The sequence below is a fragment of the Phocoena sinus genome, chromosome 2, assembly GCF_008692025.1.
Source record: "Phocoena sinus isolate mPhoSin1 chromosome 2, mPhoSin1.pri, whole genome shotgun sequence".
Taxonomy (NCBI): Eukaryota; Metazoa; Chordata; class Mammalia; order Artiodactyla; family Phocoenidae; genus Phocoena; species Phocoena sinus.
Genome location: NC_045764.1, coordinates 162894050 through 162916624, shown reverse-complemented (window position 1 = coordinate 162916624; position 22575 = coordinate 162894050). Strand labels below are relative to the sequence as shown.

The 22575-nt window shown below is 46.1% G+C and overlaps 1 protein-coding gene across 1 annotated transcript in view; it reads left to right on the top strand.

The window, feature by feature from the left end:
• The first annotated feature begins 8667 nt into the window (after positions 1–8667).
• Positions 8668–22575, top strand: part of KCNK10 (potassium two pore domain channel subfamily K member 10) — a 138635-nt gene continuing 124727 nt past the window's right edge. Inside the window, exon 1 of the mRNA XM_032623569.1 lies at positions 8668–8719. Coding sequence (XP_032479460.1) covers positions 8668–8719 — 52 coding nt within the window. The remainder of the gene's footprint in view (positions 8720–22575) is intronic.

The window sequence follows — 22575 nt, the reverse complement described above, 5'->3', positions numbered from 1 at the left end:
GAGTGTCTTCTGGCTTGAACAAAGGTACTGTCTGAAAATCAAGCCAATGCCATGGTGCTTTTTCCATTGGAGGGAGTACCTTTCTCTAGCTGCCATATAAGCTAGTAGGGACCTTGTTTATATAGGCTAATTACCAGGTAGGATAGCGGTGTCCATCTAGACTTGAAGTGACCTTGTTTATATACCAGCAAATGTAATATTTGACTCTTCCAGGATGCTGCTGGGGGTAGATTTAACTTAGTAAGTTCAGACGAGCCGAGATTTTACAATGGTGTGATGGATAGTGGGGTAATAATTGATGGTGGTTTTCTAAAAATGTTCCGTTCTTTCCAACTAAATGTTATGGCCACTTACAACTTTTTGTAACCTGATGATACAGCTCTTTGGAACCTCTTCTTGAAAAATAATGCCCCATTTTTGCAAATAAATGAGACAGAATGATCTTCCATAAGAGATACAATAAGACTCCTAGAAATTAGTTGTCAGCTTAACTTTGATTCCTGACGAAAAGAGTGGTGCATATCATTAATTATTCCGCAGGTCCAAGTGGGTCAATATTCCAGTGTGTGTCAGTAACATTAGAGAGCTATTTTAAATGACATATTATCAGAGTCTAAATATAGTAGTACTGCATAAACTGGACAGAGATCCTCTTTTCTATAATCAGCATTATTAATCGACCACTGAAAGAGTAGGGCAGCCCAGCCAACATCGTGTGGTTGTGGAGAACTGGGTAAGACCTAGCAAAGTCCAAGTAATACCAACAAGACTGCTTATCCGACCAAAAACTTTAAGGTGGCCATGCATTTGGTGTAACTTCAGGGACATAACAAAGGCTTTCCCACCTCCCTCCCTGCTCACCTCTGCTCCAACACTTCATTTCTTTGTTTGATGATGCTAATGATCTAAGATTCATATTCACTACTTTGGCTTAAAGGTTCACCTGCTGTTAAAATGCAAATAGTTCTGGGATGGGAAGAAAATTCATTAGCTCTTTCAGAGAGCAAAGAGAGCACACTTTGATAGGGTGAAGAATGTAAGGGACCAAGAAGGTGGGGAGATGCTAAGGAGTGGGGGTGGGGGTGGGAAGGTAGAGACAGTTTCAGCTGCAATTTCAAGTGGAACTGACTCTACTCCAGAGATCAAAATAACTTTATGTAACTAGCTCTGCATAAGGAATGGTACTTTGACTTAGAGATGGGTGGGGGCCTGCTTTGATTTCTACTTCCATCTTCAACTAGCCACGTTACTTGGATAAGCCACTAGCCCCTCCACGTTCCAATTTCCTCCTCAACAAATATTTAAGTACCTAATACATGTCAGGCATTGTTTTAAATGAAATCATGATGATAAGAGTACCCATCTTCTAAGATTGTTATGAGAAATAAACGGGGTGATCTTAAAAAGTGCTTGCTATGGGCCTGGCATAGAGTAAGAAAAACCTTATGGAACCAGTAATCATAACAATGACCCCTTATATCTGTGAATCCCTGCACATTTTACAAAGCACTTTCACATTTATTATCCCCTTAAGTGACCTCGTAGGTGGAACTAGCTAGATACTTAGTGTCCCATTTTATAGATGAAGAAACTGAATGAAACTTGGCACAATTCACTTGCTTAGCTGTACTTCCTACTGAAAAGGATTGGCATCAGTTGGCCAAATACTTTGTACTCATTACTTATGCCTATTTTATAGCTGGAGAAACTCAGGAAGGCTTAGAGAGATTTTGATTTTCTTTTCTGACACTTGTAGTGAAAAAGATGCTTTTAAGAAAAGTATGAGTTGGCCAAAGGCTTGCATGTCTTGGTAAAGGGGTGAAAAAACTTACTTGACATGAAGAAGAGGCTGTCGCACAATTTAATCTCTAATAGATAAAAGTTATTGCAAGGGTCTTTCTGCTCTTCATCCTCACGTATTGAAAAACTTAAGGAAGGGAGAGATTTCGATTGAAAGTAAGAAAAGATTGGACCTCACCAAAGTTTCTTAAATTTGGGGGAAGCCTATCAATACAGAATTTGGAATCGCTTTCACTAGCTGTATGTAGAAATCTTGGATGGTCATATAAATTGGAATCCTATTCTGAGGTGTAAAGGCGAACTAGGAAGTATCTTGAAATGACCTCTTCCAAATCTGATTCTGTGATTCAGCAAACATTTAGATGACATAGTGGTAGGAGAGGAAAGTTCTAACATTACATTTGTTCCAATCATTTTCAACCAAACAAATACTTGTTTTAAAAGCAGCAAAAAGGCTTCCCTGGTGGCGCAGTGGTTGAGAGTCTGCCTGCCGATGCAGGGGACACGGGTTCGTGCCCCGGTCCGGGAAGATCCCACATGCCGCGGAGCGGCTGGGCCCGTGAGCCATGGCTGCTGGGCCTGCGCGTCCGGAGCCTGTGCTCTGCAACGGGAGAGGCCGCAACAGTGAGAGGCCCGCGTACTGCAAAAAAAAAAAAAAGCAGCAAAAATGAAATTAATATATTTCAAACATTCCCACTGGACCCTGAGACTATGTCCCATTCCCTACTGAGCAAAACTTTTTCCATCAGTCAGACTATCCCAGGCCTTTCATTGGCTTCTTGGGAGAAGCGTCTGTCAATATTTGGAGACAGTAGGTCCTTCTAAAGGATTTTCAATGCTTTGCCAAGCTTAAAGATTCTGGGAATAAGACTTGCCCATAAATAAACAGGTTATTTGAAAGTATGCATGCCTTCCACATGCCTTGAATTTTGATTCACATTAAAACCTTCCTAGAATGACATGAAAATTATTCACTATGGTGTGTAACCTTGCTGTGTTCTTGTTTTTGAATTCAGTAAAACACCATATGTGCCTGTCAACTTTGTGTGGATGTGTGAAAACACTCATTCATCCCTGAAACATGGCCTACTGGGGAGGAGAAACAAATATAATTTCTTTGACTAAGGCTAGGGCTGAGTCTAGGGGAGAAACTTGAGTGAGCGGGGATATAGATGCCTTCTATTCCATGGATATTGGCAGAGACACTGAGTTCAACTAGAAGTTGTTGAGTTATTTTAACGACCTGCTGTGGTCAGGAAATTGTTTTCTTTTCCCTTTGACTCAACTTATCTTTAACTACATCATGACATTAAACATTACCAGAAAGCAAATGAATTTGGACTCTTAAAAAAAAAAATCAATGTCATTAAAAAAAAAAAAAAAGATGAACGGACTTTTCTAGAATAAAATGCACTAAGTAGAAATAACATCCAAATGAAATCTTTGATTGGATTCCCACTGGACACCGAGACTATGGTTTTTATCAGACAACTATAACTTTTAAGTGCGTTTGAACATTTTCAAAATAAAAATTTGAGGGGAAAACCAAAAAAAAGTCCAGCTCCATCTCTTTAAAGAAATTACCTGGGATTATGCTTTGGTGTTAATTCAGAGAGAGGGAATCACCTTAAAACTTGTTTTATAATAAGCAGGATTCTAGCTCTGCACATTTTTGGTAAAATGTTTGGCACAATGCCTTATAGGAGCTTAAATAATATTTTCTTAAAATTTAAAATAGTCCTGGGTATGTAATATACATCATGGTGACTATAGTTGACAATACTGTATTGTATATTTAAAAGTTGCTAAGAGAGATGATCTTAAAAATTCTCAACACAAGAAAAAAAAATTGTAACTATGTGTGGTGGTGGGTGTTAACTAGACTTCTTGTGCTAGTCTTTTCACAATGCATACCAATCAATATAGAATCATTATGTTGTGCACCTAATATAATGTTATGTATCAATTATATCTCAATAAAAAAGATTTCCAAGTAGAGAAACTTACAAGGGAAGCAGAGGTAGTTCCTGGTTATGAAATGTGTTCATCAGCCTGGTGCTTTAATTACAACTTCTCTGGAGTTCATACTATGTTGTCTTCATTAATCCGCAATCAGAGGTTTGAGTCAAACAAATCCGCAGGGTTTACCCATACAGAGTTTATTATTGAGCGATATGATACATGACACCCCATTCCTTGCCCTTTAGTCGCTGATGTGTCCCCAGCTTTTCCAAGGCAAAAGCAGAGCCTAAGATTAGAGCAACATATACTTAAGGGTGTGTTTTTGCAGATGTTGGTTGGGACGTGAAGACAAATGTAGGAATGATTAAATGCTGAGAACAAAGTGGAAACTTCGCTGAGGAAAGACAACATTTCTGGTAGGAGAAGTTTAACTTTAATGCATAATCCTATCAGTTTTACCACTGAGTGCGTCTACACAGGGTGCGTGTGTGTGTGCGGGGATATCTTCACAAAAATGACCTGGACATTTCTCTGCAGTTCTTTTGAGAAGAGGACTCGCAGGTGTCTTGGGAATGAGAAAGACCATACAAGATTGGGTTTTCTTCCGGACCTCAAGGCGGAATGGTGAAACCAAAGGGAAACAATCCAAGGCAGATTAACGAATTCGAAGTAGATTCTAATCAGATCTGTCCTCCTCCCGCTTCTGTTTGCCGAACCAACACTAAGCAGGATTTCCCAAGCTGCTCCATCGCTCCCTGCGATTCGCTGTCCCGGACTTTCTCCTGCCTCACCCCGATCCCGTGTTCACCTCTCCTCTGGCAGAGCTGTTCTTTGCCAGTCATTCGGAGATGCTGACTCCCCACGTGCCAGGCAGCATCCGTCCGCCCTCACACCCATCCCGGGCTGCGGCGTGGGGAGGGGGTAAAGGAGCCACCAACTCGCGGGAAACTTTCTCTCGCGGGAAATGACTGGGAGTTTCCGGTTTCCTCAGCCCTTCCACGCCGGGCTCGACGGCACTCAATAAAGTGGTGCCACAACTATTGCAGGTTCTGAGCTTCAGAGACCCGGGCGGCCCGCAGAAACGCATCCCCGGCAAGGAACGCGGCGCCCTTTACCACCGAATGCGCCCAGGACGCGGTGGCCGACAGCCCGGGGCCACTGGCGGGGCTCGGCGGGTGCAGGGAGACTTAGCGCCAGGATGCTTTGTTTTCCTGCCGCAGGAGCCCGAGGCGGTCTCTTTCCACCAGACTTAACCCTCCCGCAGCAACAGCCATGAAAGTTGCGGAGGCACAGAAGGAGAGGGAACCGCTCCGCGCGGCATCTGTTTTGGATGTTTTTTCTCTACACAGACCACTTCTTTCCTCCTTCTTGGGGTAAGTGTAATCAAGTCTGTAAGAACCAAGAGGTAGAACTGAAGGCGATGGAAGGGAATTGCGGAGCACAAAGGGTTAATGTGCTAAGATGTTGTCTTGGGAGGGGGCTCCCCTCCCTGCCCCCTCCCTTTCCGCACATCCTCCCCTGAGCCACCCTCCCTTTCACCCATCCTCCGGCCCGAAGTCCATTCCAAATACGTAATTTAGGAGTTGGGCTTGATTTCAGGCACGTTAGGGGAGGGGGTGCTGGGATTAAGTAATTAATTAATTTTGGTAGATTTTTTCCCCCCACAAACTCGTTTTTGTCCACATTCTGAGAAGGGAGAAAAAGTGGAGGTGAGGGAAGCCCCAGAGGTTGGGGATGGGAAAGGGGGGAGTGATTTAGCAGAGAGATGATCCTAAGAGCTGATGACTAGTGCAAGTCATCAGGAACTCCAGACCCCTGATTCTGCTCCAAATCGCCTGGTCCCCCAGTAATCATCCTGCTGATGCATTTCTGGGCAAGGTTCTCCAGGGGCCAAATAACTTCTGACAAAAACCTGCAAACTGTCTTGCACACAAGGGATGCTCAATAAATGTTTCTTGATTGGCTGAATGATGTACCCTGAGCTGCATTTCATGCCATGGGAATTTGCCTTGGACAGTGAACTAATTCCCCGATGTAGACCCCAGGGCACTAAGTTAGTCCAATTCATTTTGCAAAGGAGGAGGATCTGAAGTATTAGAAAATATTGTACTCAGATCTTCATTACCCAAAAGTACCCCTGTGACTGCTTCAAGGTCAGATTCATGGGTCCAGGGACCAGATAAGCTCACTTGGGTTTGAATCTCTGTGTTGTGACCCTGGGCGTGTTCCTTTACCTCTCTGAGCCCCGCTCTTCTCATCTGCAAGATGAGGCCAGTTGGAGCTTCCTCTATGTCATATAGGGAAGATGAATGGAGAGAAGTATGAGAAGGTGAAAGGGCAGTTAGTTGATAGATGTCAGTCTTGCCTCCGCATCCTCAGAGGATTCAGGAGAGAGGATACCTTTCTCTGTGGAGACCTCTCTCTGACTCTGATGCAGGTAATAACGTTGCGTTGCAGTGACTGGGCTGGCACCTTTCTGCCTGTGAGCAGTGGAGGAGGAGTGAGGCTCCGAAGGCTTTCGTAGGAGCTTGGAAGCAGCTGCCTTTGGGTTTTGGAGCAGAATTTACATATATACTGGTGTCTCTGGGGGCATGGCTGGAGAAGCGGTCATTCTTTGTTTTATTTCCAGGTCTCATCCATACTCTCAGCCTTCTAGTAGAGGGAAGCAAAGTGTGGAAACAGAGTTCCAGAGAAGGTAGCTTTGAAGCACCTAGGAAACCCACACCTGCCTAAAGGTCTGAGTCAGAATAGTGCCATCAGATTAGTACCAGTTTTGCCTGACGGGATTTGCAGAGAACTCCCCAGCAGCCTGTAGGGTCAGTTACAAAGCACTTACCAACCCTTCTCACAGATGACAGTGGACCTCAGTGGATCTTGCCGTGTAACTCTGAAGCCTGGATGTGACAGTGGGAGATGGATGATGAGAAAGATGCTGCTGACACAGGGCTCCCCCGAAGCCTCAAGGTGCCATAGAGTGGCATGCATTCTGAGAGCAAACGCTCGTGTAGGCAGTTAGGGCCATAGAAGGCAGGCTTGGGAATAGGCTGAACAGTCACTTTCCCTTTCTTAAGTAAAGGCAACGATGATCTAACCCGACTTCATGGCACTAGACAGTAAGCCCTATGGAGGCAAGGTCCATGTCAGTCTGGCTCTTTGCCATATCGCCAGCACCTAGCACAGTGATGGCACATAGAAGGGGTTCAAGATATATGTAAAATGGACAGTGACTGGACAGTAACTTAAACTACTTCCTGTCCAGCACTGCTTCATGCAGTTCATGCGTTCATTTAGCAAGCATTTCTTGAGCATCTACTCTGTGCAGGTCTCTGTCGTTAGGTATCCGAAGTAATTTGTAAACATTATTTTTATTGGTACTTCGAGTAGCCCATTCAAGGGCATCTCACCACAACCAGGTTCTTCTGGACACTGAGGTCCCACCGCAAGCCCCTGTGCGGCTTCAGGAGCGGGCAGTGTGAGTGGGGGAAGGGGAAATGCGCCAGGTTTAGCTTCTTTCCGGGAACATGTCTGGGGTTCCTTTGCACCTGCCCCTGCCGGGCCTTCGGGCTCCCGGGGCCGCCAAGTCTTGGCAACTCCGCTGTCCTCAGGGGTGGCGGCGCCTCTCTCCAACCTCCACCCCGGCCTCCGAGCAGAGGCCCCGGCCGGTCGGCAGGTGGTTGGGGAAGGGACCGGGCTGCGCCTGGGGAGCGAGCTTCCCAGGGCGGGGAGAGCGCGGCCGACGTGGAGCGGTCCCAGAACAAAAGGCTCATGGCTGGCACCGGCCTCCTCGGAGCGCGCTGGGGACGTGGGTTCGGGTGCTGGCGGGAGGACCAGGCGCGGGAGGGGACTGGAGTGTAAACATGAGGTGAGAAAAGCAGGTGGGGGTGCGCCCAGGGTGGAAGCGGTGACAGGAGGTCTCCCTCGAGGCAGGGGTATGCGGAGGGGCCGCCGCGGCCCTTCCTCCGCCTCCTGCAGCGCCTTCTAAGCAGCCAAGCGTGTCTCCGGCTGCAACTCCGCGGAGCGCGCAGCGGCCGTCTCCAAGCCCGCCCGCCCGCCGGCTGTTCTAGCCAGTAAGTAGCGGCGCGCTTGCTGCCGGCTCCCCGCCCCACCGCGGCTTCCGGGCCGCCGCGCCCGCCGCCTCCCGCCACTTCCAGCAGACGCGCCGGCAAGTCCACAGCCGGGCGCTGGTGGCCTCCTTGGCGTGGCCCCTCTACCCGCTCCGCGCCCTCCCGCGTGGCGCGGCTTTTGAGGCTCGCCGCGGGGAGGGTAGTCTTCGCCGCGAGCTCCCCGGGTGCCGCGCCACCCCTACGTCCAATGGCTTTCGCTGGGTGGGGAGTTGGGGGCGTCGCTCGGGGGCGAGGAGCCGCGGCCGGGGAGGGGCTTGTGCGCTCTGCGCGGCCGAGCGAGGCTGACGTGCCCGCCCGAGCGCGCGCCCTGCCGAGTGTGTGAGAGTGTGTGTGTGTGTGTGTGTGTGTGTGTGTGTGCGGGAGTGTGTGAGCACACGCCTTCAGGGGCTGGAGTGACACTGCGGTGGGCTTCTCCCTCGCGCCGGCCCTCCGGCTGCTCGGCCCCCAACCTATCGGCGCCGCGTTTGGGAAGCAGCTTGGCTCTTTCATCTTCCCGAGCCTCCCTCTCCATCCACCCCTCGCTGGTCTTACTTTTCCTTTTACCCGAGGGGCTGCTGCCGGCCACCCCTCAACCGGTGCAAACACCCAAGCAGTCTCCAGTTCTCTCCTAAGCCAAATCTTTTCCACTTGTCTTTCTCTGGGGTTCCTCCACGACCCAGTCCAAGGCTCCCCCATCCTTGGAAATTGTTTTGTTGGACTGCTGTACCGAGGCGTATAAAGCTTGAGGACTTTATTATTATTTCGATCCTTTTCATTTCCTCCCCTTCTGGGCAACGGAGCAATGAAATTTCCAATCGAGACTCCAAGAAAACAGGTGAACTGGGATCCTAAAGGTTGGTATTTCTTACTTTTGACCGCCCGGGCCCTGCCTCTGTCTCCAGCGTGTGCGCGCTTCCTTGACTGGAAGCACACTTGCTCCTGGCGGCCTGTGTCCTGAGGCTGGAAAATTCGCCTGGGAACTGCAGCGCGGGTGGGAGGAGGGCGGAGGCAGCGTGGGTGCCAAGCCCAGATAGCGCCTGTCATTATCACATAATCAGTGTCCCTCCTGGATTGTTTTAAAATCTGTTTAAAGATACACCAAGCTGGGTGTTTGGCTTGAAATCGCACCAAGTGTCGATATTTCCTTCTGACTTTGTGTGTGTGTGTGTGTCCTTTGTTTCTGGTGATCTTTGTCTCTGGCAGATGGGTGGGGTGCCTCCCCCTGGACCTGGAGCTGCACCGCCTGGCAGGGTGTCCTCAGTGGGAAAGGTTTCCTGGCAGCAAGTGGGGCTTGGAGCCACAGCAACAGCCCCTGGAGGTGGCCCTTCTCTAGGGCATGCAGAATAATGAAGCCCACGGGGCCTTCCAAATCTTCGCTCAATCTTATTACCAAACCACGCAGCTAGGTTGGCTCAGATGGGAGTAGAAGGGGGAGGAGGGAGTGGTTTTCAAAAAGGGTGGGGCAGGTAAGGCTCCGGGAGGGGAGCGCGCCCGAGTAGTAGTGTCATTTACAAGCTTTTACGAATGTTGCACAGTGGTCCTTGGGCACAAAAGGGAGTGATTTAGACAGATTTGTGTGTGCCTAGGGTTGTCCAGGGTGTCTGTAATTAGCATATACATGTTAAGGCTTCTTGTGAGTGATCACTATGGGAACAGAACAAGTTGAAACCTCGTGTCCAGTTTTGACAAGAATGCTCTTGCTTTTGTCGTGCTTTGACAAGCATTTCTCTTAGCTCATCTGAAGGCTGAGTTGGGCGAGGCAACGCCTCTGTGTGAATTGGGGTTGAAATTTGTTTTGATGTGTATGTGTGTGTGTGTGTGTGTGTTTAGTGTTTTTTTTATGAGTGCATTTCTTCTTTTCTCCAGACTGGAAAAGAGGAAACTCAGTCATTGTTGAATAAATGTCTTAGGAATTGACTGGGTGCTGAAGACAGAGTGAAGAGACATTTCCTATTCTAACACCAGTGCTGCTAATACAACCAGGGCTGTTAAGTGCAACCCAGACCTTCTATTTTGTCTCTAGATCTCTGGAAATAAGGAAGTGTGCCTGTTTTTTGTCTGTTTGTTTTCTTTTTTTGGGGGGGGGGAGGAATCCTTGCAAAACATATTTATTGAGTATCTACTACAAACCAAATGCTGTCCCAGGCACAGGAAATATAGTCAGAATACTACAGACAAAAGCTCTGCCTTCTTGGAGTTTATAGTGAGGGATACAGACCTAAATCAATCATTGCACAGAAGTGCATAATTACAAGTTTATACATGTTCCATGAAGAAGAGCATCAAGGCTTTAAGAAAGTGTCTGATGGAAGAGACTGACAAGAACCAGGGGAGGCGGATAGTCAGGGAAGATAGTCAGATATTTGTACTGAGACCTGGAGGGTATGTAGGGATTAATTGGCTAATGAAGATGGGAACTTGCAGAAGAAGGAACAGCAAGTGCAAAGGCCCTGAGGCAGAGGGAGCATGTATATTTGAGGACCTGAAAGGAAGCTTCCATGGCTGGAGCAGAGAGCAAGAGAGCATGTGTTTTGAGGTGTGGCTGGTGAATCCATAGGGTCTGATCCCAAAGCCTCGTGTTGTTGCAGGTAGCCGGGGGGATTGTGGATTGGGAGGTTGGAGTGTTTCAAGCTGAGGAGCGACATGATCTCAACTGAGTTTCAAAACAAGTGCCATGTGGCTCTTGTGGATGTGAGGGACCAGATACAATAGTAGTGTGGACCATGGTGGTGGCTGTGGAGATGGAAAAATGGATGGAGTAGGGAGCGAGGGAGGGTACAAAAATCTACAGGCTTTGTGTGAATCAAGTGTGGATGTGGAGTAGTTGGAATGATTGGGAAGGCAGCCACGGCAGGACTAGTCTTGAGGGAAAACTCAGGAGTTCAGCCCAGGACTTGCTGAGTGGGAGACGTCTCTGAGTCATCCAAGAGATGGGTCAAGTGGGCTGTTGTCTAAAATATTAGATCGGTTATTTTCAAGGAGCTCTGATAGGGAGGGCTGTGGGGCCGATTTTGTGAAGCTTGCCTTGGCTTTTAAAATACATTTCTATATAATCATCATTCTATCTATTTATGTCACAGTGACAAACACAGACGAATCCCACATTTTACAGCCTAAAACAGTGAAGAAGCATGCAAGTAGTGTCTATAGTCACAACCGATGATGCTAAGAATGGAAAGACCCCGATAAGAGTCACAGCATTCAGTGAGCAATCATTGCATGCCAGGTGTTTGATGTACGTGATTTCATACAGTTATTGTCACAATACTTATCTGATGGCACAGTGTTATTGTCCCCGTTTGACCCTTGATTGCCATCAGGACACCACTGAGCTGCCTTTTACTAGTGTGCCCTGACTTGAGGCCCAGTTGTTCCTGGAGGTGTGGGTGACAGTAGTCTTTCCTAGCCAGGGGGTGGAGGCAGGAAGAGAGTGGGGAGTGAGGGTACCATATCTCACACCAGCATAGAACTAGGTGCACATATATTAATGAATTAATTAAATTATTTATTAACTTATGTATTATTAATTATTCTTTAACCAGAAGATTAATTTAATGTTCTTTATTTAATCATAGACAGAAGAGATGATCCTAATTTTAGAGGTGAGGGAATCGAGGAACAGAGAGGTTGAGTAACTTATCCGAGGCCACACAGCTAGTGGGTGGTGGGGTCAGACTAAAATATGGGCCCTTAAACACTCTTCCCGTCTGTTCCTTATGTTATTGCACCTCTGGCTCCTGCCTGGTGAGGTTCCCAGAGCTCAGGGACTGGAGAAGCTTCTTTCAAGGAGGAAGAGCATAAGAGAGAGTAGGAGGAGGAGGTGGGGGAAGAGGAAGATAAGGGTGAGGCAGTGAATCAGTCTTTCTCACTCATTCCTTTCTGCATTAACCTGTCTAACCAAATATTATCTCTGCATCTACCTCTGGGGGGCGGGTAGTCACTGGCTACTGGACAGACATTGGGTCTGTTCTTTGGAAGTTTGGGTTTACATAGACCAAATGTGTTTAGCAAGGGAAAGATGAAGGAGACCCTAGCATTACAATAGAAAAGAGGAGGGACAGTTCCTTAGAATTCTGGAATGAACAGACAGACTTGCACCTTCAGGTGGCTGTGCTCACCGATTTTGGAAGGAAGTTGTAATTATGATGTTTTGCTTATAGCCCTATTACCCGACAATTTAATAGCACAAATTGAAGGTGATTTGAGAACAGAGTGGTTTTGATTGCACTTGGGTGAATTAAGCAAAGCACTGTTAAGAGGTTTAGGTGCAAAAATAAGACCTAAGTGTTAAATGATTATTCTCTGGTGAGCTATGGCCTTCCTCCATATTTGTAAAGCTAAGCCTTTAACACACAGTGACTGTTTGTGGAGGACCTACACAAAAGTAGGTTGGCACTAAGTATTGGCTTTCATAGCAGAATTTATATGGGTTTTAAATCACTGGGATCACTTGTTGATGATCTTCTGCTGAAAATTGGGATTGGCTATCTGCTTTGATGTATGTTAAAAGCTTTTAAAAACCAGTAAGATCAGCAAACAATATCCCTACAGCTTGAGGCAAGCAGATCATTATAGTGTGAAAAACTCAATTTGGGGGCAAAAGAATTAGTGACTAAAACAAGCTATAGCAATAATTAGCTGTGTGACTTTGGGCTGCTCACTTAGCCTCTCTGGGCTTAACCTTCCTCCCATGTGCAAGGAGGCCATTGACATGGCCTCTTTGATCCTATCTCTTCAACATCCCCCTTGAGCTGACCTCTGGACCATTTGGCTTCCTTTGGTTCCTCAGATGGATCAGACGTGTTCCTGTCTCAGGGCCTTTGCACTTGCACTTTCCATTGCTTATAAATGTATGTTAGCGTGGCTGGCTCTTTTCCATCCTTTAAATCTCAGTTCAAATATCACCTTGTTAGCAAGGGCTTCCCTGTCCCATCTGAAGGCCTCGCCTCTCGTTCCCCAGCCCTATCGCTTTCTCTTACGTCTCCTGTTCAGTTGTCTTCCTGGTACTTGTCATGATCTGAAACCATCTTAGTTGCTCATGTGTCACCTTTGATGCCAGCCTCACTTGCTAGCGCATGAGTCCAACAAGCAAGAATGTTCCCTGTCCCGTTCACTATCTTAATCCCAGGCCCTGGCAAGTGCCTGGCACGTAGTGGATGCTCAATAACCTTTTGCTGAATGTATGTAGGATGGATCAGAGAGGATCTCTAAGGCTTCGAGCATGATGGAAATTCCAGCACTCTTTTAAGCTACAAATGGCAAAGGACAAATAAGAATAGGATAATATATCCCTAATTAATGGGGTGTGGGACAGGACACTGATATTCCCACTTCCTTCCAGAGCTTCCAGCAGACTGTTTTCCTTCTGTTTGCCTTCTCACCAGGAGTGGAGGTGAGGTGGGGGCAGGTGGGTGGGCAGATGTAGCCTGACAAAGATACGGTTGGTGTCCAATTAATAATTTGGTGCATGTTGGTCACTGGTGTGCAGCTCATTTTAGGTAGTTAAATCCACTTAAGAAAGAAGCAAAGCCTTAGAGCTGGAGCTGGATTTTTTTTTAAAGCTGCATTTTTAGTGCATAGTTGAGTGCAAAGTTCCAGATAGGCCTATATCTTATGTGTGTATCACCTTTCAGTTTATAGAACGCTTTTTACAAATTATCTCATTTGTTCTTTTTTTTTTTTTTTTTTTTTTGCGGTACGTGGACCTCTCACCGTTGTGGCCTCTCCCGTTGCGGAGCACAGGCTCCGGACGCGCAGGCTCAGCGGCCATGGCTCACGGGCCCAGCCGCTCCGCGGCATGTGGGATCTTCCCGGACCGGGACACAAACCCCGCGTCCCCTGCATCGGCAGGTGGACTCTCAACCACTGCGCCACCAGGGAATCCCTCATTTGTTTTTTAAATAACCCTATTTTTGTCAGTATTGAACTCTTAGATTTACTGATGGGAATAGAACAAGTAAATGATTTATATGAGGGCCCAAGGCTGCCAACAGGCAGTGCTGGGGCCAACCCAGGCCTTCTGATGCTCACGTCCAGGAAATTTTCCTCAAGCTTTCCTCCCTCCCAGGATTTTTGTCCATTCCACACTCTCCCATTCTTTCCTATCCAAAAATGTATTTCAGAGATCTCTCTGAGAGATTTAGAGGAAGAAGGCTTTCGGTTGATCAGTGAGCCCTTAGCTGATGTGGTTTTCTTCAGGTTGTACTTGCACTGGCCGGCGCTTTATCCCATGAGTTCATTGAAGACCCTTGGATCCCGCTTCTGCTCTCTTGGTTAAAAAGAGATTTTGCTCTCTTGTATATATGACTCATGCTCAACCTGTAAGCTCAGTTGAGTGCTATCTTTATTAATGTGTTTCCAAACACACATTTGTATAGCTTAGATTTTCTGGAAAGAAAATAATCTTTTGATTTAATATCCAACTTTCAGGAGATCAGCTTTCCAAATGGGATTAATAATGTGCCAAAATCACCACAATTATCCGAGAAAGTAAAGAGGAAAGATGTTCCAAAGACTGTCTGGGCCAAGATTTGGCTCCAGTTCTTTTTCAGTGTCCAAGGGAGTTTCATCACCCTTTTGCCAATCCCAGCGATCACTGGGTGGAATTGAAACTGGGTAGGTCGACTTTACTATTCCAACCCATTTCTGAAACATCTGTACTTTGGCTCTCTGTGAGTCTGCCCAGGCTGTCATAACAAAGTATCACAGACAGAGTGGCTGAAACAACGGAAATTTATTTTTGCACAGTTTTGAAGAAGTCCAAGGCCATGGTATTAGCAAGGTTGGTGTCTGGTGAGAGCGCTCTTCTTGGGTTGCAAATGGCCACCTTCTTGCCTCACGTGATGGAGAGAGTGTACTCTGATGTTTCTTCCTCTTCTTAAAGGGCACCAGCCGTATTGAATAGGAACCCCACCATTATGACCTCACTTAATGTTAATTACCTCCTAAAGGCCCTATCTCTACTTCACTTATGTTTGGGGTTTAGGTTTCAATATATGAATTTTTTGGGGTGGGTTGTGGGACACAATTCGTCCATAGCAGGCTCTGTATGAGCATCATCTTAAATCAGAGGCATTAAAAAAACACAATCCAGGGCTTCCCTGGTGGCGCAGTGGTTGAGAGTCCACCTGCCGATGCAGGGGACATGGGTTCATGCCCCGGTCCGGGAGGATCCCACATGCTGCGGAGTGGCCTGTCCCGTGAGCCATGGCCGCTGAGCCTGCGCGCCCGGAGCCTGTGCTCCGCAACGGGAGAGGCCACAACGGTGAGAGGCCCGCGTACTGCAAAGAAAAACAAACAAACAAAAAAACAAAAACACAATCCACATCTTGCCCCAAATTGGGACATTTCACCACAACTGAAATACGGTGTTTAATGTAGGCACAGTGCTAGGGGCCCACTGTTGGTAAGAAAAAGTAAAATGTACCTTTTTTGAGGTAGTGGATTCATTTTACTTTTAGTCCGTGGGGGATTAGAGAGTTCAGTGAAGAAATAGAAGGAAGCCATTTTACTGAAAGCCAATTAGGAAGTTTCAGTTTGGACAGCTCCCTTGGCTGAAGCAGCAAAGTGAATAAAAGTGACCATCTTTTGCTGTACTCAGGTTCTGTTATGAAAGGCACTTACTGGACGAGCCAGCAAGGGTTAGAGGTGGTTAGGGGCTCAGCTCTGCATGACTTGGTTGTGTAATCTACCTCAACGTGGCACCAGCACCATGTTGGTTACACCCACCTGGCAGGTTTCTCACAGGAGTCAAAGGACTTTTGACCACTTGTGGGCTCTGGTGTTAGTGGTCCTCTCAGCAGAGACTTTACTGTATCAGGGCTCATTAATTACTGTTATCCCGGGTAATGAGAGAAAATGGAGAAACAAAAACCTCACATTGACTTCCTAGAACATTGATTTGTGGTTTGCAGACACAGTGTGAGATTTTTTTTCTCCCTTGTAAGTGTCTGGGACTGAGTACTATGAATTGAAAATGAAAGCTGACGTTCTTATCTTCCTTGTAGGGGGTTGAGGGCCAGAACCATTGGCATGGGAGGGGGTGGTCACAGGGGAGCTGTGCTCTCTTTTTCCTCTATTCCCAGAGCCAGGGAGGCAGATAGGGGTGGGCAGAACAGGTTGTGTGGAGGGTTAGGTAGCAGGATTTCAGGGGATTCCAGTTTCTGTACTACCAATTACTTCACTTTCTTTTTCCCTAGAGGGAACTTTGAAACAAAGCGGAACGGTGGCAAAGTATAGGATTTGTAGAGTCAACCACTGCCATACATAAATCATGTGATCACAGGGAACTCCCTTATTCCTCCCTCCCTTCTGTTTTTCCTTCCTTCCTTTATTCTCCCCCTTCCACCCTCCCTCTGCCCCCGATGATTTCTACAGAGTTCTGATTTCAAATGCTGTCTCTTATGCAAAGGATTCTGATTTTTTAAATTCAACTACCCAATGTAGGGGCAAAGGTAGTGTTTACAGTTTAAAAAGAGATGCTTGAAGAGTCACTGCAGGTTTGCTCAAGAGATAGAGAGCCTGAAAGTCATGGTGACCTTTGCAGAATGGGCTAAAATGCTGATATTTGTAATTCTGACATACAAACTAGCAACAATTTTACTACCAAGAAATGAGTTTCTAATGTGTAAACAGCCCTGTGGGTCCCCCAAATAACACATTAAATATTTTAGGATAAAGATAAATAGTGTAACTTACCAAATTTAATGTGATATGAGCCTGACAGGTTAACTAGAGATGCTCAGTATCATGTGATACTGGGCAATTGAACATTCGGTCCACCAGTTGAGAATATCGCTTCAGGCCAAAGGCATTCATTTCTCATGGTGGAATTTGAGGCTATATGGGAAGCAGTTTAGTAGAGTGGGTTCAGCGTATACCTCCTTAAAAGAACTTGACAGGCATAAATGCATGTTATATTCATTGAACCTAGCCTCTGGGCTAGATGCCAACCTCTGTACATTACAGGAGCTTAGGGTGGGAGGATCTAGGTGCTAGTTCCAGCTCTTCCATTCTTATGGAAAAGGAGAGAGTTGGGACATTGCTTGATAAGGCTCCTTCATGCCCTGATAGTCTTAGATCGCCTGCGTCCCAGTTTGAGCTCCATCACTGATTAGTGGCTGATTTGGGCAAGTTGCTTCATTTCTCTGTGACTTGGCCCCCTTCTCTGTAAGGTGGAGATGATGACAGCCTGTACTTCCTTGATTTGTTATGTAGATTAAATGAAGTGATATATACAAAGCTCTCAGAAGAGTGCTAGATTGCCATAAGAGCCCCCTGAGTGGTACCTGCATTATGTTATTATCACGGTTGAAGGGGCCCCTGTTCTGTAGAAGTCAGGGAAGGCTCTGGCTCCCAGATGCTTCAGAAGCATCTGGTTCACTCTCCAGATCATTTGGGAGGTGGCCTATTCCACAGAGCACCCCCCTTCCTGGCACTCTTTTAGACTCCCCATATTCTTATTCCAGGTTTAAGAAACCTAGAGTGTTTTAATCAAATCAGAGGAAAAAAACAGAGAAAAAAACATGGTTTAGAATCATGATACTCAACCTGAGTTACTCTTCTACCAATTCTATTAGCTGTGTGAACCCGGGCAAGTCACTTAGGCTTTTGGAGCCTTAGTTTTCTCCTGGGTAAAATAAAGAGCACAGTAACACCTGCTTCACATTTGCTAAGATGATCAAATGAGAATAAATGTGAACAAGCTTTATAAACTGTTATCGACCAGCATTTCCCAAGGTGTGTTCCATGAGATGCAAACTAGCCTTACCAGATGCTGTGTGAAAGAAAATGTTTTCATGGCCATGTCAGATTGCAGAATGATGCATGTTCATTCCATCCTGGAGAGTTGATATTGCTGTGTAACAAATGACCCCAACATTTAGTGGCTTAAACCAATGATCAGTGTTGATTATCTCACAGCTTCTGTGGATCAGGAAATCAGGAATGGCTTAGCTGTGTCATCTGTCTGGGAGTCACCTAGTGGTTATGGTCAGATGTTGGCTGGGGCTGCTGTCATCTGAGAGCTTAACTGGGGCTGCGGGATCTGCTCCTGAGATGGCTTCCTCATGTGACTTGCAAATTGCAGCTGGTTGTTGGGGAGAGACCTCATTTCCTGCCAATGTGAATCTCTCCACGGGCTGCTTGAGTGTCCTCACAACATGGCTGGCTTCCTCCAGAGTAAGCGCTTCAAGAGAGAACGAGGTGGAATTGAACACCTTTTATAACCTAACCTCAGAAATCATACATTGTTACTACCACCACATGCTTTGTATTTTCATCCAGGTTTACTGAGGTATAATTGACATAAAACATGGTATTAGTTTTCAGTGTACAACATAATGATTTGATATCTTTATCCATTATGAAATGATTACCACGGTAAGTTTAGTCAACATCCATCACTTCACATAGTTACAATTCTTTTATGATGAGAACCTTTAAGATCTACTCTTTTAGCAACTTTCAAATATATAATAGAGGATTGTTAACTATAGTCACCATGCTGTACATGACATCCCTGGGACTTATTTATCTTATAGCTGGAAGTTTGTACCTTTTGATCCCCTTCACTCATTTTGCCCACGCCCCACGCCTTGCCTTTGGTAATCACCAGTCTCTTCTCTTTTTTTATGAGTTGAGTTTTTTTAGTTTCCATATATAAGTGAGATCACCCCGTATTTGTCTTTCTCTGTTTGACTTATTTCTCTTAGCATAATGTCCTCAAGGTCCATCTGTGTTGTCACAAATGGATTTGCTATCTCATTCTTTTCATTAGATGTGAGTCACTAAATTTAGTCCGCATTTGGGGAGGAGGGGTGATTAAGCTCACTTTGGAAGGAGGGAGTGTCAAAGAATTTGAGGAAATATTTAAAAATCACCATAAGCATTTCCCCTTATTTCTTATTGAATACGTACTAAGCGCCAGGCACTGTACAAAGTACTTTAGAGTCATAATCTCATGTAGTCCTCTTTATAGTCCGAAGAAACAGGTGGAATGATTATCCCTGCTTTCTGAATGATGAGGCTGAGGCCTGCAGAGCTTAAGCAACTTGCCCAAAGTTACCTTGTAGCTCTATGACTTGATGCCAGAGGTGTGTTAACGCTGGAGCTCTCACCTGTACCTTCTACACCTCCCCTGAGAATCCTGCAGTGCAGAAACCAGGCTGATTTTGTTTAACCCTGCATTTCCCACTTACCCACAGAGCCATAAGTTACTGAATTCCATTTACTGCTCTTATCATGCATTGCTCCGAACGGTATTTAGAAAGACAGAGAGTATGATGTTGATTTATATAAAATATGAATATATGGTCTTATAGTCGATCACAACATACCAACCAGTCCAAGCAGATTTTTCAAATACAAAAAGCATCTATTCAGCCTCTTTTGGGTGGGCACCATTCTACATGTGGATCTGTAAAATATTCACCAAAAAATGACTGCATGATATACCCAATTTCTTTTCACTGTGATACCAGAGGTTGAGTGAGACAACTCAGGGACCCACCTCGTTTGCAGATTGCTCTTCTTTGACAGCCCTCTTCCTTTACACGTTCAGGGACTGAAAACCCAACCTCCTTGGATAAAGCCAGAAGAACAGGACATCCCTCAGGCCGGGCAGTAGAAATGTCAGGGAATGGGCGTCTGGTGTGTTTCTGTAGCAGACCTTATGTCTGTATGTGTGAGGGAGCACAATAAAATATTCACCAAAAAATGGCCACATGATATACCCAGTTTCTTTTCACTGTGAAACCAGAACGTAGCCAAGACGGCAGGGGTGGTGTGCCTGGGGTGATGGGCCCAGCACGTGGGGAGAAGCCACTCTCTGTTATATTTGGAGTAAACATACTTTTTTTTTTTTTTTTTTTAACCACCTTGTTGCTTTTTCTGCACATTCTTGAAGAGAAAATGATTTCCAGGAAGCCGAATGCATTTGATGTCTTTGAGGTTCCCACGTTGCCAAACATTGCACACCTGGATTATTCCGGAGGCGACTTTATAGTCTAAGGAAAGTTCTGAAGCTTCTGTGTCCTGGGTGGAGGAGAGTGAACACAGTGTCTTTTGAGTGCCACCATGGGCTTTGTTGAATATGTTACTTCTCCCACAGAATGGCAAAGAGAGGCCCTAGGACAGGGTGAGGGTGGGTTGAATGGGGCTGCCTGAGAGCCCTGTCACATTCCGGAGCCAACTCTCATGGCGTCTGTAACCATAGCAACCACGGGCTGAAAAAATTCTCAGGATGCAGATATGCCATTGTATCCACCTTCTGGTTCCCTTGCTTTCCCCTCTATTCCTTCATCCAGGAACTACCCTCACCCTCACCCCTGAACAGTGACTGATGTTCAGGGTGATTCTACACTGGTGGTTTTAACTTCTGACTGATTCTTCATTTCCTGAGCCCCCATTTTCAGTTCCTGGACCTACAGCTGATTCACTGTGACCCAGACTAAGCCACAGGCACATCATTTCCTCAGCGTTTCCATTTTTACTATGAAAAATTAGGCATAGTTATGTAGTGAACGTACTCTAGATTTAATTGTGGTCATGCATAATGATGGTGGCTCATGACACATTGTTTTGAATAACACTCCTGCACTTACTGCATGGTTTAGATCTTAGATCTTGGGGGATATGTTATAAAAGAACAGAGAAAGCCAGTGAGGCACAGTAAATAGACCAGTGGTCTCTGGCCAGAAAACCTGGATTGTGGTCCTGGTTAGAGTGTGAAGTGTGTCCTGGTGGCATGAGGATGGGGAGGTGGGTGGCTGCCAGATTATGCAGGGGATAGTAGGTCATATGAAGGAGCTTTTTAATTTTTTTTTTTCTGAGAATAATGGGAAGGTACTGAATAGTTTAAAGTAGTAGGGATGACACAATCAGATTTGTTTTTTTTTTTGCGGTACGCGGGCCTCTCACTGTTGTGGCCTCTCCCGTTGTGGAGCACAGGCTCCGGACGCGCAGGCTCAGCGGCCATGGCTCACGGGCCCAGCCACTCCGAGGCATGTGGGATCTTCCCGGACCGGGGCACGAACCCGCGTCCCCTGCATCGGCAGGCGGACTCTCAACCACTGCGCCACCAGGGAAGCCCCAGATTTGTACTTTTAAAGATTATTTAAACCACTTATAAATGATTATAAATTGTAATCGAATGATTGATTCAGCAAATGTTTATGGAGCATACTTACTATGTGCCAGGCATGGTGCTGGATGTGGGACTCACCTGGGGGATTCCTTGTCTTGTAGGAATCATAGGAATTTTTGAGAAACATTTGGGGAGGAAAAGAAGCTTTCCTTGGCCTGTTTGGCTTATGACAACCAATTCTAAACTTCTGGTTGCAAATGGGAAGTGTATCTTTTTCTTTTATTTTTGCATGGGGAGGTGTATCTTTTTTTTTTTTTTTTTTTGCGGTACGCGGGCCTCTCACTGTTGTGGCCTCTGCCGTTGCGGAGCACAGGCTCCGGACACGCAGGCCCAGCGGCCATGGCTCACGGGCCCAGCCGCTCCGCGGCATGTGGGATCTTCCCGGACCGGGGCACGAACCCGTGTCCCCTGCATCGGCAGGCGGACTCTCAACCCCTGCACCACCAGGGAAGCCCGGGGAGGTGTATCTTAAAGCAATGGCTTCCACATTTTCAATCTCTGTTAATTAATATAATCTTTTCCTTGGCTTTGTTACATAGCCTTTGATTCTGTGATAATTCCTATATTTGGAGTCAGTGAATCAGTAAACCAAAAACTATGGCGCATTCAATATTTTGTACTTCAAACACCTTTCGGAAGCATTCAGCTATCAGTTTAGCATAATGGACCTAATTAAAATTGCCAGCATCTCCTCCATACCCACTGTCACTTTGTTCCTGGAGTGTCAGGAGGCATTGTGGCGTTGGGGTATTTCTCCTTTGACTATAATGGGACCCCCTGCCTGTCAAGTCCTTGTGGCCTCAGCTCTGAAGGCTTCCCCGAAGCCTGAATTAATGAGAAGCTATGAAGTGCTGGTCCCTTTCTCTGGCAGGGTGAGAACACAGCTTCTATAGGAGCATGAATACCTGCTTATTAGGCAATAATCTTCGTATTCAGACTCAGTTCTAAAGACAAGTGGAGCCAGCGGCACAGGGGGTGGGATTAGAGGAGCCTTCTAAGTCCCTGTCTACAAGCTGACCCACAGCACTCCTTCCCGTGACCATCGGATTGCCTAAAACCTGTCAGTTACTTTGTTCATCGGCAACCTTTCATTCATCCTTGGGGTTATTCCCTAAACATTTTGTGAGTCAGTGACAGCAGAAATGGGGCTAGACACAGAAAGATGAAAAAGATCTGAGGCTTTATACCCAGGAAAGTTACAGTCTAGCCACTGAGACAGGTGCAAGTCAGTATGGATTAAAACATCATCTCCAGAACACATCTTTTTTTTTTTAACTTTTTGTTTTATGTGGGAGTATAATCGATTAACAACATCGTGATATTTTCAGGTGCACAGCAAAGTGACTCAGCCATACATGTACATGTAACCATCTACCCTCAGACTCCCCAGAACACATCTTTTTAAAATGCAAATATATCTTCTCCAGATAATTTACAGACTCTCAATTACCCACTGGTACAGCCAAGTTAATCAAGTTTCTATGAGAGACGTGAGCTGAGAGGGAATGGAACACAGAACAAAACGTATTGATGGGTTGGCGTAAAGTGGGGAAGGGAAAAGTCAGG